At 50.2% G+C, this 18,400-nt stretch overlaps 1 protein-coding gene across 4 annotated transcripts in view; it reads left to right on the top strand.

The window, feature by feature from the left end:
- Positions 1-16,017, top strand: part of LOC147640246 (F-box family protein) — a 59,393-nt gene extending 43,376 nt beyond the window's left edge. For 3 of the 4 annotated variants that reach the window (XM_086778468.1, XM_086778458.1, XM_086778482.1), the window contains 6 exons: positions 14,220-14,394; positions 14,695-14,813; positions 14,930-15,002; positions 15,139-15,199; positions 15,307-15,388; positions 15,749-16,017. In XM_086778468.1, coding sequence (XP_086634594.1) covers positions 14,220-14,394; positions 14,695-14,813; positions 14,930-15,002; positions 15,139-15,199; positions 15,307-15,367 — 489 coding nt within the window. In that variant the 3' untranslated portion in view covers positions 15,368-15,388; positions 15,749-16,017. Of the gene's footprint in view, positions 1-14,219; positions 14,395-14,694; positions 14,814-14,929; positions 15,003-15,138; positions 15,211-15,306; positions 15,389-15,748 lie in introns of all 4 variants that reach the window. The other variant, XR_015262649.1, reaches the window with a different exon arrangement.
- The last annotated feature ends 2,383 nt before the right edge of the window (positions 16,018-18,400 follow it).

Raw genomic sequence — 18,400 nt, 5'->3', positions numbered from 1 at the left:
TGCCTCAGAAGAAGTTGGCCAGTAGAGATTTGCATGCCAGAACACAACCGGCTAGCAGAGAGAGGGAGTCCCACCACAAGTCGACCAGCCTTCTGCTCATAAATGATGAGTTTTCCACCATTTGGAGCAGTCGACCAGCACTCTAGGTGATATGGATCTTGTCGACCAGCAGTAGACAGCTTCACCAACCACCTCCAAAGCATGCGACCAGCCCAAACATGACTAGTTCCTACGCAAAGATTTACCCACGAAAATGCAAGTAGAGGCTGCAACCTACTTCCACTGTGCTGATTTCGTGCCCAAATGACACCAAGCTTACAACCCTGTATTAAATGCCTGCAATGGAGCACTAATGTGGCTCCCAAACAGAAAAGCTCCAAAATTTTCAAATTGGCTAGTATGAAAATTACATGTATCAATTTGTAACCACAGTATCGCTCGTGCAAGAGCTTGTACAGATGTAAATGAGTATTCAGCACTGCACTGTTTGCAGGGAATGCCATGTCAGCAAGCTGCAAGTTCACCCAATCTGTTGTACGATTGTAAGACAGATGCAAAAGTTGTATGACAGAGTCAAGGACAGCTGTATAGGGCTGGGCGAATATAGATCTGCAAGCGAAACCCTAATTAGGGTTGGTCTTACAGTTGTACGAGCAGTTTGTGTGAAACCGGCCTTCAGAAATCTGACGGGCGGTGAAACAAACATGCGCACATAAAACACTTCATCACCATTGAGGACCTAGAAAAGGAAAACAAACAAGGGGAGCTAGAGTGCTCCTGCAAACAGCACACGGACACCGATTGGCCCCAAAACGCAGTGGCGTCCCTTGCGATATTTCTTTAATTGATTATAAGAGCTTTGATTACAATAAGGCTGGGAACTCTGCCATCACAGTAGAACTCCTGAAGCCTGCACATACCCTGCATCATGGCTTCATATCCACTCGGCATCCACAAACAAGTCCAGTTCACTCAAAAGATTCTCACACATTGAGTCCTGCATACAGAAGCTTTCTCCCATGATCAGGGCTGCCACAACCATCCATAGCCTCTCACCCTATGAACAGCATCACACCCTGACACATCCAGTGCTCCTGCATCACAACACAGACTCCCATGGGGCTGATTTGATGGCCTGTTTTGGGTTTCTGGCTGCAAGTACAGCTCACTTGAATGTGTTTCTTGGCATGGGAGTGAAGCAAGCTCGCATGGCTGCATGCTCATGGAGCAGATTGTTTTATTCCTGCTAGAAAGGAACAGAGGGACCTGCTTTACGAAGATCCCAAATGCTTTTAAAAAAAATATAGAAACCCTGCTTTACGAAGATCCCAAATGCTCGCAATACTTCGCAACTTTTGTGTCCACTCAGTATTCCATATGGGGTTGTTGAGAGACCTAAAAAATTTGGCGAGGTAGACTGGTAGTGTACACTTGATTGGTAGGATGAGAGAATCTTGCTACATCACTTGGGGATCCCTGGTATAGGTAGGCTAGACAATTAGATTCTCAAGTTATGTACGAGGGAGAAGATTTGGACATGGCCATTTTGATCTAGAGAGGAGTCCCTAAACTTATCACCCTAGATGCACTCCTCGTATTTGTGCAAGGACGGTCCCTTAGTCATAAACGCTACACTAGGAGACATTTGGTATTGCATTACCCATTCAGGTTCTTTTTTGGAGACAATCGGGAGATCCAACCGGGAGAGACACATATCCATGTTCTGGTTCCTCAAGCACTGTAGACTCCTCCCCTCCCAACCTTCCCTCACATTCAAGCTTGAAGCTCCATAGGCTGTAAGTGTAAAAAATAAAAACCGTATTTTATCGTACGGTATCCGAAAATTTCATATCGTACCAAAAATTCCTGTACGGTATCGTATTTTCGTACCGTGACAACCATGGCTGTGATACGAGTTCTCTTTTGAGAGACAGTTTGTCTCCTTCCAAGAGAGAAAAACCAAAAACGTGTTGTTCAACCTCTTGTACCTCCTGCAACCAGTCCACGTGCAGCCAATGGAGAGAGAGAGAGAGAGACATTCAACAGGCACCTGTGTACTGTTGCGCAGCAGCCAGCTTGCCTCTTGCCAAAAGCAGGAGAGAGAGAGAGAGATTTGGTTTGCACCTGTTGGTATAGCAGCGCAGCAGCCGGCCAACCTGTATGTACAGCAGCGCAGAAGCCAACCAACCTTCCCCCCCCCCAAAAAGCAAGCTTGTCCAAGATATTCAGCTGCGCCTGAGTATGTTCCAGCGCAGCTCTGTGTGCCTACAGTCTGTGCCTGCAGTCCAGCCCTCCTGTGCGCCAAGCGAGAGATAGAGAGAGAAAGGAGCATGTGCCCTCCTCAACAAGCAGTCTAGCCTGCCTTCCACCAGAGAGAGGGAGAGCGTTGCCCTGCCTTCCGCTTCTTGCCAAGGGACCCTGCCCGCCTTGGTTTTTATCAAAAGAGAAGTCTCTTTCTACAGCTGCCAGCCCCTCCTGTAGCGTGTGAAAGTCGACGATATCCTCTCTCCTTTTCACCAGTAGGGAGGCGCCTCCCAAAAAGCATGAGAGAGAAAGAGGCGTGCCCCCCCCCTCCCCCCAAAAGTAGAGTAGCCTCTAAAAATTACCTAGGGGCCTCCCAAGGTTTTAAAACCTTTTTAACTTTAATTTTTGGCCACCAAAGGTTATAAAACCTTTTTAAATTTTAATTCTCTGTTCCCTTCACACTTGGGGTTGTCCACACATGGGTTTCCTTTTCAACTCCAAACTGATGCCATTCACACTGTCCTCCATGTCCCCGTGCACACCTGCATCCTGTCCAGAGAAAAACACAGGGTCGTAACATACCCCTCTCTTGAAAAATAGCAAGCGTCCTCGATTGCACTCAATGGCACAGTAAGGCATCTTATGAGCAAAGACTCCCCATACGACAAAAGCAATGGCTCTCAAGTGCATCTGGGTGATGAAACAATCATCCTGCACAATATGGCCACACCGTCACGTCAAAGTGACAAACAACTCTTGCTTGTTCCTTCAGAACCTACAGCAAAAGTCTAAAACCAAGTGGAAACACGTTAACTGTGTTTGCCAAAAACAAAGCCATGCATCATTCTACATATGACACACATATGCATGACACATATATGCATTCGCAAACAATATGCTCCTCAAGATGCTCTACCTACTCTAAAGTAACAGTCTAAGGGCTGCTCACAAGCCTTACGCCCATGGGCATCCCGCAGGACCCACGACTGATGGTACAACATGAGCATATGAAAGCACTCAATGCATCTAAACTGTACATCCACTAAGTACTTCCCACGTATGTCTCTCTTGATGCTTTACCCACTCTACACATGGCCATCCCGTAGGAGCCACACCCAGTGATACATCCATGAACATAATAAAGTACTTGATGTATCATACCAACATACATGCATCTCACGACACAATCCAGAGTATTACCCAATGTATTCTCAATGGTACCAGGATCCAATGGCACCAGAATACAATAATACCTCAGAAAGTGTATGCATACATGCAAAAATAGAGTTCAATCCATATATCCATGAACCAAACAAACTCTAGGACTGCTTGCAAGACTTATGCCCTCCATAGAGTTATCCATAGTTGCAGTTATAGTTCAAGGTGCGCGCGACTGTGAACCATACTCAACCATCATCTCATGTGTCTAGAACACAAGATCATAGAAGTCCCATAAGCAGATGTACTGTCAGCCTCCAGTACCTTCGGGTGAATACAAAGATGTCACCAAGCGACTCCTAGATAACAAATGAGCCTGTTTTTTTTTCGCTCGCTGAAGCTCCCCGCCTCACCCTGCTCTGCGCACCGTCGCTCCCCCCCCCTCCTCGCGCCTGTTTGCCTTCCGCCCCCCGCTTGCTTCCCTCTGCTCGCCGCTGCGCCCCCCCTCTCCTTCTTCGCTGCTGCGCCGCCCCCCCTCCTTCCTCGCCGCTGCCACCCCTCTTCGCCATTTCGCCACCCTCCCCCCGCTGCCGCCTGTTCGCCTCACCCCCCCGCTGCCGCCTGTTCCCCCCCGCTGCCGCCTGTTCGCCTTCCCCCCCCCCGCTGTCGCCTGTTGCCATCCCCCCCCCCGCTGCCGCCTGGTCGCCCCCCCGCCTTTTCGCCTGCTCTCGCCGCCTCCTATCAGCAGCGCCCCGCCTCCCTCCTCCTCCTCGCGTTGTCGCCGCCCCCCCCCTCTGGGCCTTTCCTCTTTTCGCCGCCCCCCCCTTCCCTGCTTCTCACCCCTTGGGGGTTTTTGTGTTTTTTCCCTCTTCGTCTTCCATCCTTCCGCCTCTTGGTGTGCAGCCCGCTTCTTGCAGGTTTTCCGCTTTCGCCTCGCCTTCGCTTGAGCTTCAGACTCTGATGGAGACTCCTCCCGCCTCGTCTCAGAGGGACTCTTCCGCAGCCCCCTCGCCCGCCACCGAGGTCCTCCCCATCAGGCTTTCTCTTTCGCCGGAAGAGGAAGCGAGCCTCACCGCAGAGGTGGAACGCCTTCAGGCTCACTCCACCATCTGCCGTATAGTCGGCACTCGCCCCAGCAGAGGGGAGATCAGGGATCTACTTCAGGCTCGCCTTCTTGCAGATGTGGGCAAGATCCTTGATGTACAGCTCTTGGGCCGGGGACATTATCAGATCGAGTTCGAGGCCGCCCAGAGCGTTGCCAAGGTCATTGCCATGAGTCCTCTGGATATCAGGGGTGCTCGGGCTTTCTTCAGGCCTTGGCAGCATGGATTTGACCCAGCTGCGGCGGAGCAGGGAGAGCGCCTCTTCCACATTACAGTTTGTTTCCCTGGTCTCCGCCGGGAGTATCTTCCGCTCCTCTCCAGGCTCGGAGCACTGGTGGGCTCGGTTCTTGAGACGGGCCCCTCAGCAGCTTCAGTGGTGGCCAGAGCAGCTGGGCTACCTTCGGTCAGAGTGTTAGTATCTGACATCTCCTCCCTTCCTAAGGTCATTCAGCTACCTAGGATAGGGGGGGGGTGGATAGATCAGAGAGTGGAGTTCTCGGGGCTCCCGAACCAGTGCTTCATTTGCAGGCAGGTCGGTCATTTGGCCAAGGCCTGCCCTCGCAGGAGACCTCGGCCCTCACCACAGCAGCAGGCCACGGATGGCCCGCCCACAGATTCGGCTCGGCAGGCTGCCTCAGGGACACCTGCTCAGGCCACAGAGACCTCGGAGTGGCAGCCTGGACAGGGGCGCCGTCGAGGGAGACAGCCACCGCAGCACGCCCAGGTACCGCTGCAGCAGCAGCCACAGTCTCAGCCTCACTGGGTTCCCGTGAGGAACAGATTTGCTCCCCTTCAGGAGGAGACCCCTGCAGCGACCGAGGACCAGGAGATGCCAGCTCCCCCTCCTTCACCTCCTCCACACCCATCCCCTCCCACCGCCTCGCTTCCACCATCGCCTCCTCCCGCCCCCGCTCCGGTCTCGGCAGCGGCTCCCTCTCCTCCTCCCTCGCCTCCCCCTCCTCCCCCTCCGCCCGCCTCGCCTTCCCGGGAGGTCCTGGCAGCTCCCTGGCGCTCACCTGCAGTCCGGAGGGCGCTGAGCACTGACCTCGCTCGAGCATCACAGAGGAGACCTATGCCGATTAGGGCCTCACGGATTTCTTCTATTCGTAGTCGGCTGAGTCGCCTCGGCATTCGACAGCGCTCGGCGGCGTTTGATTATACCTTCACACGGCTTTTTGGAGCAGAGGGCCCCCATGAGCCAGCACCCATCCGAGTGCATGTAGTGATACCTCCGGCCCGCGGGGAGGAGGCACTAGACTCAGCAGTGGCCTTCTCGTTCCCTCTATGTGGACCTTGTGACCGGGAGTGGACTCTAGAGCTCGCTCTCAGCACGTTGAAGACTCAGGCAGTTGAGTTTTCACATCACATGAGCGATTTGGAGGTTACAGATGTGCTAGGCCGACTTTGGGAGTTGGCTCATTTTGTCTTGGATCCCGAGGGTGTGGATACATCCGGGATTCGACATTTGGTCGTGCGCATAGTTGCAGATTTGGCGCGCGACCCAGGATATGTGAGCATTCACGAGGTTACTATGTCAGAGCAGGAGGCAGTCGCCATGGGTCACAGCCACTGGCGCCTGATCCGGGATTCTTGCAGTACACCGGGTGGGCAGACTCGCAGCCGTTCGGATGGGGACTACTCTCCATCCAAGCCGCTTGCGAAGGCCCGCCGTACGGCTGAGACAGCATCCACCTCAGTAGGACATCCATGAGGATCATCTCATGGAATGTACAGGGCCTTGGCGGAGCACACTTTATACGCTATCGAGGCTGCTTGAGGCAGGAGCTACAGAGATGTCTGGTTGGTGGCAGCATTGACATTCTGATGATGCAGGAGCACCACTTGGGTGAGAGCAGGATCCGGAGATATGGTTCGGTGATGCCTGGTAGATGGGACACTTTCTGGTCTGCAGGGTTTGGTCCGTTGGGTGGACAGGGAGGAGTATGCATGGTTATTGCAGATGCATGGCGGCAGGCCATTGTGGACCGAGGGATCATTGTGCCTGGTAGAGCACAGTATGTCATTCTGAGGATGCATGATGAGCTATTGGGTGTGCTCAACATCTATGCGCCCAATCATGCTAGTGCCAGAGCAGAGTTCTGGACTCAGGTTACAGATGCATTGCCAGAGGCCGCACATTGGTGTGTTGGGGGAGACTTCAACATGCTTGAGGACCCGGCAGATAGGGTGGGAGGCAGTCATGTTACAGTGCACGGCACGGAGCTTGCAGCTTGGGACCGGTTTTGTATGACACTGAGGATCACTGATGCATGGCAGCATGGGGCTTTCTCCCGGTCTCAGGACAGTCTTAGTTTCTCTCGGTCGGATCGCCGGCAGGGAGGGACTAATCTATCTCGGATTGATCGCTTTTATGTGGGCGATTGGTTGGGGGAGCGAGGGGGCTCCGTCGGCATTCTTGCTGGCACCTCATTTTCAGATCATGCGCCAGTTATACTGACTTTGGAGGAGGGGACACGGGAGCCCAGCTTGCAGTTGAGGATCCCAGAGAGGGTACTTGCAGACCCCAGTCTCGCTGAGGACATTGAGAGGATCTGGCACGATAGTCAGTGCTCTGACCAGGATGCAGCGGGCCAGTGTGCCCAGGGACTCATTGATCTTAGCTCTTTTCTACACGCTGCAGCTTTGACACGACTGGGAGAGATTCGCGAGCGGGAGCAACGGCTGAGACGCAGCCTTGCTTCGCTACAGCGCCTTCAGGAGCAGCAGCCTGCATGTGAGTGGGTGGCGTCCCAGCTGAGCCAGGCACGCCAGGAGGTTAGAGAGGCAGAGGAGCAGAGACATGAGTTTTACTATCGTCGTCAGGCCTCTCAGTGGACGCAGCTTGGTGATAGAGTGACTGGGGAGTTTTTTGAGATCACTGGACCCCGTCATGCGCGAGCAGGGGTTCGCCAGCTTGCTAGACCGGATGGATCGATAGCTACTGAGCTCGGGGAGATCAGAGCCATTGCCACTGCTTTTTATCGTGACTTGCTTTCAGCGGAGCCAGCCACTGAGGATCGAGATGTATGCAGACAGACTGTGTGGGCCCATGTGCAGAGGAGGGTCACAGACCATATGCGCACAGTTCTAGGTGCGCCTCTGTCAGAGATTGAGCTTGCCGAGGCCTTGAGGGTCCTGCCGCGACATAGTTGCCCAGGGGAGGACGGACTGACGCCGGCCTTTTTTATGCGCTATTGGGACCTTTTGGGGCCAGGCCTCCGCAGGGGCTTTCAGCATGTTTTGGACACTGGGGTGATGCCGCAGAGCTTTTCAGAGGGCTTGATCTATCTTATCCCCAAGGGGGAGGGAGTATCGGATGACATTCGGCATTGGAGGTCTATTACGATCCTCAATACTGTATACAAGGTCTTGGCAAAGGCCTTGAGTTTGAGGATCTTGCCCTTCCTGGGGGAGTTGATTCATGCTACTCAGACAGGATTTGTCAAGGAGCGCAGTATCCTTGACAACATCTTTACTTTCTGGGAGGCGACGGCCCGAGCTAGGTTTCTTGGCGAGGACTTGGTCGTGATGCTTCTCGATTTTGAGAAGGCATACGATAGAGTTGATTGGGGATTCTTAGAGGGCACTATGCTACGCCTGGGCTTTGAGCCAGGATGGATCAGAGGGGTGGCAGCTTTGTATTCCACAGCTCGCAGCCAGGTGCTGATTGCAGGAGGTCGGGGGCCGAGTTTTGAGCTGACCAGATCAGTCCGTCAGGGGTGTCCTCTCGCCCCTTTCCTTTTTCTCTTCTTTGCGGAGGCTATGAGTATGTATTTGACGGCAGAGGAGGTTGGTTTGAGAGGACTTCAGCTCCCAGTCCGGGGGGAGGATTTGCTTGATGCTGAGTTTGCAGACGACACGGGCTTATTTTTGCATGGCCAAGAGGCCAATCTTATTCGGGCAGAGCAGTCGCTCCAGGTTTTTAGTGCAGCTTCGGGAGCATTGATCAATTGGCGCAAGACAGTGGCCTTTTGGATCAGTAGTGCTCCCACTCCGGCATGGAGTCCGGACCCCGGTTTTAGATGGATTCCTCCCGGCACAGCAGTGCGGTATTTGGGATGCCAGATTGGCCTCGATTTGTCACCTGAGCAGCAGATTGCCCCGCTTCTTCTGAGCATTCGGAAGAAGCTATTGTATTGGAGTACAGCTCGACTATCCTTGGCTGGGAGGGTGGTGGTGGCAAATCAGGTGCTGTTAGCGACCATGTGGTACATTACGTCTTGCTGGATTTTTTCGAGCTCTTGCATCAGCCAGGTACAGAGGCTGATCAGGAACTTTCTGTGGTCTGGGCGGGACGGTCAGCCAGCTCGGGCAAAGGTTGCATGGGCAGTTATTACACTCCCGCTGGCTCAGGGCGGTTTGGGCATTATAGATCCAGTTGATCAGAGTAGAGCCTTATTGGGGAAGCTTATTGTTCGGGGGTTGCTTCCAGGCGCTGAGCCTTGGAAAGAGCTCCTCTTGCAGCGATTGCAGGCCCGGGCGCCTCCTGCAGGGGGTACTTGGGCACCAGAGATTCGCTGGATATTCATAGAGATGAGGAGGACAGGCCTCAGTAGAGGATGGGAGGACAGATTTGCTTTGAGTATCCTGAGAGCTTGGGAGTTGCTGAGACCGGGGCTCTCTCAGCGGCCTCCGTCTTGTGTTGAGGAGCGGGCCAGGCAGCCGCTCATCTGGAGCCCAGCGGTTCGTACAGAGCAGGGTCATATGCTGGGTTCTCGGCCTCGTCTAGCCTGGGGACCTTTAGCGGCAGGCCCAGCTCGTAGTTTTGGAGACTGGCAGGCTTTCTGCAGTCTACCAGAGGAGACCCAGGTGGAGAGGCTGAGTCACTTCAGAGGGGGGTTGATTATGCGGGATGATATTCAGGAGGCACTTTCAGAGGAGTGGTTCACACCTCTCGAGCCAGTGGCCCCACGGTGGATGGGTGCCTTCACACAGTTGGAGATCCTGATTGCTGTCAGAGCTAGCACTGAGGATGGCAGATGCCTGTATTATGAGATTCAGGATGAGGGCCGACTCCAGAGAGTGGAGGTGGAGTCGCCCTTGGTTGCAGAGTGCACCTTTCAGAGGATTCGGGTAGTAGCTGCCGCTTCTCGGAAGTGGCATATTGACCCCGACCCTGCTGACGTGCTCCCGGATTGGCGTATATGGGCATATGCAGCACGCCCCTTGGCCCGGCTACAGTGGGACCCCGGAGAGTACGAGTGGCATGATCCTTATGCATCCCTTGAGGCCACAGAGATCACTTTTTTCCAGTATACTGTTCGGCTGGGACGGCATATTTTGACGGCGAGGAGGACGGTTTCTCCAGCGGCAGCTGGGCATTGGCGATTGCAGGGACTATCACAGGAGTTCCTGGAGGATTTCTGGGCTCGACTCTGGGCTAGTCGACAGGCCCGCAGGATCTCGGCTTTTCAGTGGCTGGTCGCCCACAGGGGCTCAGCAGTTGGCACTTGGCTTGTTTATAGCGGTCTTCCGGCGGCCTGCGTCCGATGCGGCCACCCTATGGAGACACAGAGACATTGCCTTTGGGACTGCCCTCAGGCACAGCAGATCTGGCTGCGGATGCTGCGTATTCTAGCCCCCCTCTCTCCAGAGGGTATGTTTACGTGGGGTGCCGCTGCTTGGTCGACTTTGTCAGGGCCTGCTATGGGCTATGAGATGGAGCAGGGCAGTCAGGCCATCAGATTTATTAGGGGCCAGCCTCGCCTGGTTCCGGCACCGGATTTCTCGTCCGACAGCTGGACACAGGAGAGGGATTTACGATGGGAGCTCCTCAGTAGCCTCACCATCTGGTTCACCTGGAGGGCCCGGTGCTTCACGGCCTTTGAGGGGAGATTAGAGCCACCAGCAGAGACTGTTCGGGGGATTTGGCAGGAGTTGATCCACACCCTGCGAGGACAGTACGACCGCATCCGGGGAGACTCGGATGAGGCGATTTTACGGCGCCAGGCCTTTCATACCACTTGGCGCTGCGGCCCGTTCTACACCCTACACACGGGATCCCCCCGTTGGCACTACAGGCCACCTGTTTGGCTCTTCCCCCCCCCCATTGTATGATTTAGCCGCTCAGTCCTTTAGACTGATGCTTGTATTTTGCAGCACCTAGGGAGAGTCTCCCGGGCTGCCATGATGTATTCACTGCTCTTCTCTCTGTTAGGAGCAGGAGAGATCTCTTTTGTAGCCCTACGGGCGTTTTTTCTACATAACTAATGAAAGGATCTTTTCTCGGAAAAAAAAAAAACAAATGAGCCTGTCTGTAACAAGGGAGCGGAGGTGCTACCCCCCTCTTGAGCATCAGGCAATGCTCCAAACCTATGCTCTGCTGAACCTGAATGAGCCGTAACAAGAGTCGACTCCAACTCAAAGGCATCAAGATAAAGCTGCAAATCTTGAGGTGAATCTGCTAAGCCACCCTCCTCCATCCACTTCGCATCCATCAGTGAACAGCTCTTGAACTTCACAGGATAGCGACGGGAAACTTTACCCTGTACCTTTCTTTCCTTATGTGCCAGTATCTGCTCGGGAATAAGAACCTCGTCAAGTTCCTCCGCTTCCGTCTGAGCCTCATCTGATACATCCTCAGGCACCCAAAACCTGCTTGCACTCCACCCAAGTGGTAAGCACAAGTCCCCGATGAAGCATAGTAGATCACCACTGCTAAACATAGAAAGAAACTGTCTTCCGAACCCATGAAGCCTCTATGAAGATACGACTGGTGACAAACTGTCGAAAGCCATAGCCTTCAACCCATGTTTTGCACCATAACACTTCAACTGCTTCTTGTTGCTTCTTGTTCCTGGCCGACTACTTCTTGTCCTTGGTGTCTTTTCTCCTAAGCTTCATCTTCAGCTCTTGCTCTTCACCTCATATAGGCAAAGACACACAATCCTCCACTGCCTCCTGCACTTCCCTTTCACTTTCCACATGTTGAAGCTTTTGCTGTGACTCTCATGAGACAACCACGAGCTCGCCCCCTTAGGAAAGTTGGCGATTGTCCCGACCAAAGCAACCACGGACTCGCCTCCTTGAGAAAGTCGACGATCTACCGGCAACGGAACCATGAAACCGGCCTTCAGAAATCTGACGGCGGGCGGTGAAACAAACACGCGCACATAAAACACTTCATCACCATTGAGGACCTAGAAAAGGAAAACAAACAAGGGGAGCTAGAGTGCTCCTGCAAACAGCACACGGACACCGATTGGTCCCAAAACGCAGTGGCGCCCCTTGCGGTATTTCTTTAATTGATTATAAGAGCTTTGATTACAATAAGGCTGGGAACTCAGCCGTCATAGTAGAACTCCTGAAGCCTGCACATACCGTGCATCATGGCTTCATATCCACTCGGTATCCACAAACAAGTCCAGCCATTGTTCACATCAAAAGACTCTCACACATTGAGTCCTGCATACAGAAGCTTTCTCCCATGATCAGGGCTGCCACAACCATCCATAGTCTCTCACCCTATGAACAGCATCACACCTGACACATCCAGTGCTCTTGCATCTCAACACAGACTCCTAAACTGTCTCTCAAAAGAGAACTCGTATCACAGCACAACATACCATACAGTTGACACACCTGTACCAACCCTCTGTACCGTCCAAGGGTACTATCTATCTCTGTCATGGATTCCCTGTCCCCTGCCCAATCAGTAGCAAGGCTGTACCAAATTTGTGTCCATTCCTGTACCTTCTGCCTGCATGTGAGACCTATCTCCTGGAGAAACCCAAAAACATGTTTCCTCGAGAAACCTACGACCTGTTTCCACATGAAACCCTTAGGCATGTTTCCCTTTGAAACTTCTATCCTGTTTCCATACAGAACCATTCATGGCACCATTCAACAACAGTGCCAACAACGGCATACATCTAGTTACCTGTTCCCTCAGGAAACATTTGGAAACATAGAGATGCCCATAATTGTAGGTCCCTCTGTTCCTTTCTAGCAGGAAGAAAACAATCTGCTCCATGAGCATGCAGCCTTGCGAGCTTGCTTCACTCCCATGCCAAGAAACACATTCAAGTGACCTGTACTTGCAGCCGGAAACCCAAAACAGGCCATCAAATCAGCCCCATGTCTCCTTCGAAGAGAGAGAAAAACCAAAAACGTGTTGTTCAACCTCTTGTACCTCCTGCAACCAGTCCACGTGCAGCCAATCGAGAGAGAGAGAGAGACATTCAACAGGCACCTGTGTACTGTTGCGCAGCAGCCAGCCTGCCTCTTGCCAAAAGCGGGAGAGAGAGAGAAATATTTGGTCTGCACCTGTTGGTATAGCAGCGCAGCAGCCGGCCAACCTGTATGTACAGCAGCGCAGAAGCCAACCAACCTTCCCTCCCCAAAAGCAAGCCTGTCCAAGATATTCAGCTGCGCCTGAGTATGTTCCAGCGCAGCTCTGTGTGCCTACAGTCCGTGCCTGCAGTCCAGCCCTCCTGTGCGCCAAGGGAGAGATAGAGAGAGAAAGGAGCATGTGCCCTCCTCAACAAGCAGTCCAGCCCGCCTTCCACCAGAGAGAGGGAGAGCGCTGCCCTGCCTTCAGCTTCTTGCCAAGGGACCCTGCCCGCCTTGGTTTTTATCAAAAGAGAAGTCTCTTTCTAAAGCCGCCAGCCCCTCCTGTAGCGTGTGAAAGTCGACGATATCCTCTCTCCTTTTCACCAGTAGGGAGGCGCCTCCCAAAAGCATGAGAGAGAAAGAGGCTTGCCCCCCCCCCCCCCCACAAAGTAGAGTAGCCTCTAAAAATTACCTAGGGGCCCCAAGCTTTTGTTATAACTTGTACTTTGTACTTCAAATCATATATGTGAAGATACATGCAAGCTCTTCTGCCACTCACTCTCCAGCTCGTTTTTGCTTCCTCTCTCTGTGTGTGAGCTTTCTTTGCCTTGCAAACCCTAACATTAGCTTCCTGATAGCCAACATTTGGTATCAGAGCCCTTGGTTCTTGCCATTTTAGGGTTTCTGCAAATTTTAGGTTTTTTGTCCATTTTAAGGTTTTTGCTTTGATTCTGCCCAAACCCTTCATACAAGGGACACTACAAGACATCCCAGAACTGCCAATCTGGTCAGAATCTGAAAACCCTGATTTCAAGCCTGCACGATGTCACGACCCTGTGTTTTTCTCTGGACAGGATGCAAGTGTGCACGGGGACATGGAGGACAGTGTGAATGGCATCAGTTTGGAGTTGAAAAGGAAACCCATGTGTGGACAACCCCATATGTGAAGGGGACAGAGAATTAAAATTTAAAAAGGTTTTATAACCTTTGGTGGCCAAAAATTAAAGTTAAAAAGGTTTTAAAACCTTTAAACTTTAAGTGTCCTTTCACACTAGGTGTCCAGGGGGAAATACCAACGGGATAAAAGTGGCCCTGGAGTTAGCTCCTGTTCACATGTGACACTACATATCTGCATATGCCTTCAGTCCCTTCATCTCTCTCTTTTCTCTAGTCGTTCTTTCTTTTTCTTAGTCTTTTGCACTAGGGGATTATTGGGGTTTGCTCTTGTTTTGAGAGTGTGTGCGCCTTATCAAGGTGGTGGTCTTTCAATGGGGGAGTAGGGTGCTATGGAGGTCCGTTTCCCTTTATTGCCTTCAGTGTGTGTGTGTGTGTGTGTGTGTGTGTGTGTAGATATATACATACATGTGTGTGTGTAGAAATATATACATTTTGGTATATGTGGGTGTAGTTACATCTAAACACAACCTTTTGTGTGCAATGCAGATTAAGGATGATCTTATCATTCTTGACACCACAGTAGCAGAGCAAATCACCTCTTGGAGGACCAGTCATGGGCTGCCAGATGTATACGTTGGGGATCATGTATGCTCGGGCAAGACATGCACGTATTCTCAGATTGGAGACGTGTTCTTGTGTGAAAAAACTGGCAGAGCTCATGGTAAACTATAGTTTGTGACATGTACATAGACATACTTACGTAGCATACAGACAGACACATATGCATACATCCATCCGTCCATGTATGTATGTATCCATCCATCCATGGATGAATGCATGCATATATCCATACGTGCATGTATTCATGTGCACGGCTACACACACACACACACACACACACACACACACACACACATATCCATACATGCATGCATATATAAATAAATAAATAAATGCGTACATGCATTTTTTAAAGAGCTTCAAAGCATTTTGTGTTTTTGAACATTGCTTTCACATGCAGTGTGTGATGATACATGCCGGGAAACAATCTTGGATCCTTCCAATGATCTCTTAGTGTGCACGATATCTGGTCGTTGTTTTGATCGTTGGCTGTCAGCAGAGGAGGAAGAAGCAGTCTCTGTAAGAGATTATTTCTGCTTGTCAAACTCATAAAATTGTTGTATTTAGTATATGTACTATTAATTTAATTTAACATTTTCATGTTATTTAGTTTTTTTTTTTTGGTATTTATTCAGGGTCAACAGATGATGGAGGGTAATATAGTATTGGAGGAAGGAGAAGAGCCTTTTATGGGGCCAGGTCGTCTTGGTAATGATGCCTTCCAACAATCAATGTTATCATGTAATTTGGAAGAAAAATTTCATGAAAAGATTGATCCATCTATGGTGGCAAGTTTTAGAAGTTGATTTGGTATTGAATTCATGTGTTCTGGTTGTGTCGGCAGGGAGAGCATATTCTCTTGGGTATAATTGTGACGATGAAAATGAACTCGAAGCAGCTTTGAGGTGCTGATCAAGTCTTTTTTGTTAACGTTTGGCAAGTTGTGCAGTGGACCTTGTCCTCCAAAACTAATGCTTTAAGAAGAGGAGATTAATCTAATGTAATTTTGCAGGGAGGTGGTGTATCCAGGTTCATACAAGAGGGAGGCATGGAAAAACCCAAATTGTTTCTAAAGAAGCACAGATGCATTCAAGGTATACAGCAGGCATTTGAATAGCTTCTCTCATGCATGACGTGTTACATGGTTTTATGATCAGGAGTGTTGGCACGCTGACAGATTTGGGGCCCTAATGTATCTCCAGCTACAAGCTTGCAAATGTAGTGTCAGAATTGACTTGATTCCATGCCTTGCTTCTTTGCCTCAGGACGTGATTGGCTTTATATTTGTTTGTATATGCATTTTTCAGCTGTTGTCCACTATGTGATTTTTTTTTTTGCATGATCACACTTGCTGAAAACATTTAGATGGTCTATTCAGTGCTTTGGATTTATATTGGGAAGTACCAAAAAGCCTAATGTGTTTTTCTATTTTTGAATGAACCTTTGTTTTGCAGGTGATTCACAACATTGCTGCAACAGAGTATTTCCGAGAATAATTTTGTAGGACTGTATGGTCTCTCTTTTGATGGGCAGCATTGTCACTGTGGGCCTCAGCCTGTGAGTGCCATAGGCTGCAATCAAGGTGGAGCTAAATGCCTAAATATTTATGTAAGCTGTGCGTAGTGGATGGCTCCGCTGATGGGGTGTGCCACCTTTCGTGTGATGCTTGCAAGCTAATGATCCTACGGTTGTATCAAAACTAAATCTCTGTTGTGCCTCGGGTCTCTGATTTTAGCATTTACACATTTCTGCATTTTTTAGGTTTTGCTGATAGCCAGTCTTTGTGCCCCCTCCAGTGTCTGCATGTACGGGTTACCGATTTCGTGGGTGTGCAGTCAATGTTGACAAGTGAAAGTAATGCTAGTTATGGATGAGGTGACATTGCACCTTTCCCTATGCTGCAAAAGTGGGGGAGCTCTTAAAGCTGCTTGTCCGTTTCAATATGCTAGGGGTTTGATTACTACGTGCCTTGTGAGAACAGGAGAATAGATGGGGGTTGGAAGCAGCACTGTGCCTTGGAATTTGGTGATTTTTAGATGTGTCTGAAGGTGCTGCAGAGCTATAGTACACAGGCGATGAGCAGAAGCTATGGGGGATGGAAGATTTGCCATGGTGTGTACATAGAGAGAGAGAGAGAGAGAGAGAGAGAGAGAGAGAGAACAAACTCAAAAGGAGAGACAGTGATTCACACTACTAAATGATCTGCTTGATTGATTGATTAAAGCTTACACCCAGTACATGCTTTTATAGGTTTAAAAGCCTTATCTTTGACACATCACATTGACTAGGGCAATGACACATGGCTAAGCCTATGACATCACTACTTATCACATTCACACATAAATGGCTACAAGAGGAGGTTCACACACACTTATTCACATAAGTGAGTTTCCACACACATACAAGGGCTTTTCACACACAGACACAAGTGGGCACACAAACATGGGTACACATACATAAATGGCTACAAGAGGAGGTTCACACACACTTATTCACATAAGTGAGTTTCGACACACATACAAGGGCTGTTCACACACAGACACAAGCGGGCACACAAACATGGGTTCACACACATAAATGGCTACAAGAGGAGGTTCACACACACTTATTCACATAAGTGAGTTTCCACACACATACAAGGGCTGTTCACACACAGACACAAGCGGGCACACAAACATGGGTACACATACATGATGGATACACACACACAGACTCTGAAATACCCAACAAACCCCCCTTCGGTGTTAAGGTTGTCTTATGAAGTGGCCTTTATATTTATGGTGATTTGGGCCCTAGATTGCAACACGTGATACAAAAGAACATTGTGTGCCAACACGTGTACTTTTGTGACAGACCTGATGTGGGGCTTGACCACATAAAATTCCTCAGTCCTCCTAGACTACACAACACACGCCCCCCCCCCCCCCCCCGGGACTCAAAACAGGTGTATGTGGAAAAGACAAAACCATAAACACACATAGATACCATCAGATTTTGGGAGACTTTTCGGGCAGAGAATCCTTTATTGACTCAAACATAAATGAAAGGGATTATTCAAAAATCCCAATTGGCATCTATCTCAGAGATAGATAGATTAGCCAATGCAGTGTATGCTTTCTCAGGTGCACTTGAGGATTCCGGCTTGTTCGGAGCATCTTCTTCTTCTTCTTCATCAGCAGCAACAAGGTTGGCATGATTCTTTTCATGTTCTTTAGCAAGCCTTTTGAAGCACTGGTCCTCCGTATGTCCTAGTTTCCTGTAGAATCTGCATTTGACAGCTTTTCCTTTGTCCCTAGGTAGATTTCTATCCTTGGTGAAGAAATCCTTATCAAGATCAAAAGCAGAGTCGGCCTGGTCTTGAAGTCTGTGGTCTTCATTGAGAAGTTTTGTTACCATATCCTCGTATCGCATTGTATGCGATACTCAGAGTGTAGACAAGACTTTAACTCGGTGATTTCTTCAAGACTGCCTTCTTATCATCTTCATCTACTTCTGCTGACAATGCTGTTAATTGTTGTAGTAGTGACCGTATGATGCTTAAGCTCTTGAAGTGTAAGAGTCTCTTTCATTTTAAGGCCATATTATTTTTGCTTAAGAAATACTTTAGAGTTATTTATTTTGTTGCCGAACAAATTCTCAAGCTTTGTCCATACCTCATTTGTTGTCTTGTGGAAATCAATGTGATGCACAAGGTTGTCACCAATCCCAACCTTATGTATGCCATTGCCTTGTCATTTTTGTCTGGCCAAGCTACCACCGCAGGCTCTGTAGGTACACCTTCAGGCTGTGGCTCATCACCCTTGACGATCTTCCACAGTCCTCCTCACTCAGGAGTAGCCTGATTTTGGTCTGTGACGCTGGAAAGTTAGCACTGGAAAACCTTTCAAAGGTGATACCCAATCTTTGGGATTCCATGGTGGTACAGAGGCGGCCTTCAGGAGTAGATAGAAGCACAAGGTGCTGGCAGAGGCTGGAAACCAGCTGCTGTGCAGGCGTTGGCGCTCAGGCAGAGAGCAGAGCGATGGATGCAGCACAGCATTAGCAGCAGCAGGCAAGGATGATCAGGTGTCGCATAGGCACAGTGCAGGTCGAGCAGCATCCACTTG

Source organism: Cibotium barometz, chromosome 3 (assembly GCF_041138505.1).
Source record: "Cibotium barometz isolate CiBa-2024 chromosome 3, ASM4113850v1, whole genome shotgun sequence".
In the NCBI taxonomy this organism is placed as follows: domain Eukaryota; kingdom Viridiplantae; phylum Streptophyta; class Polypodiopsida; order Cyatheales; family Cibotiaceae; genus Cibotium; species Cibotium barometz.
The sequence above is the reverse complement of the archived record's forward strand: the minus strand, read 5'-3'. Positions and strand labels throughout refer to the sequence as shown.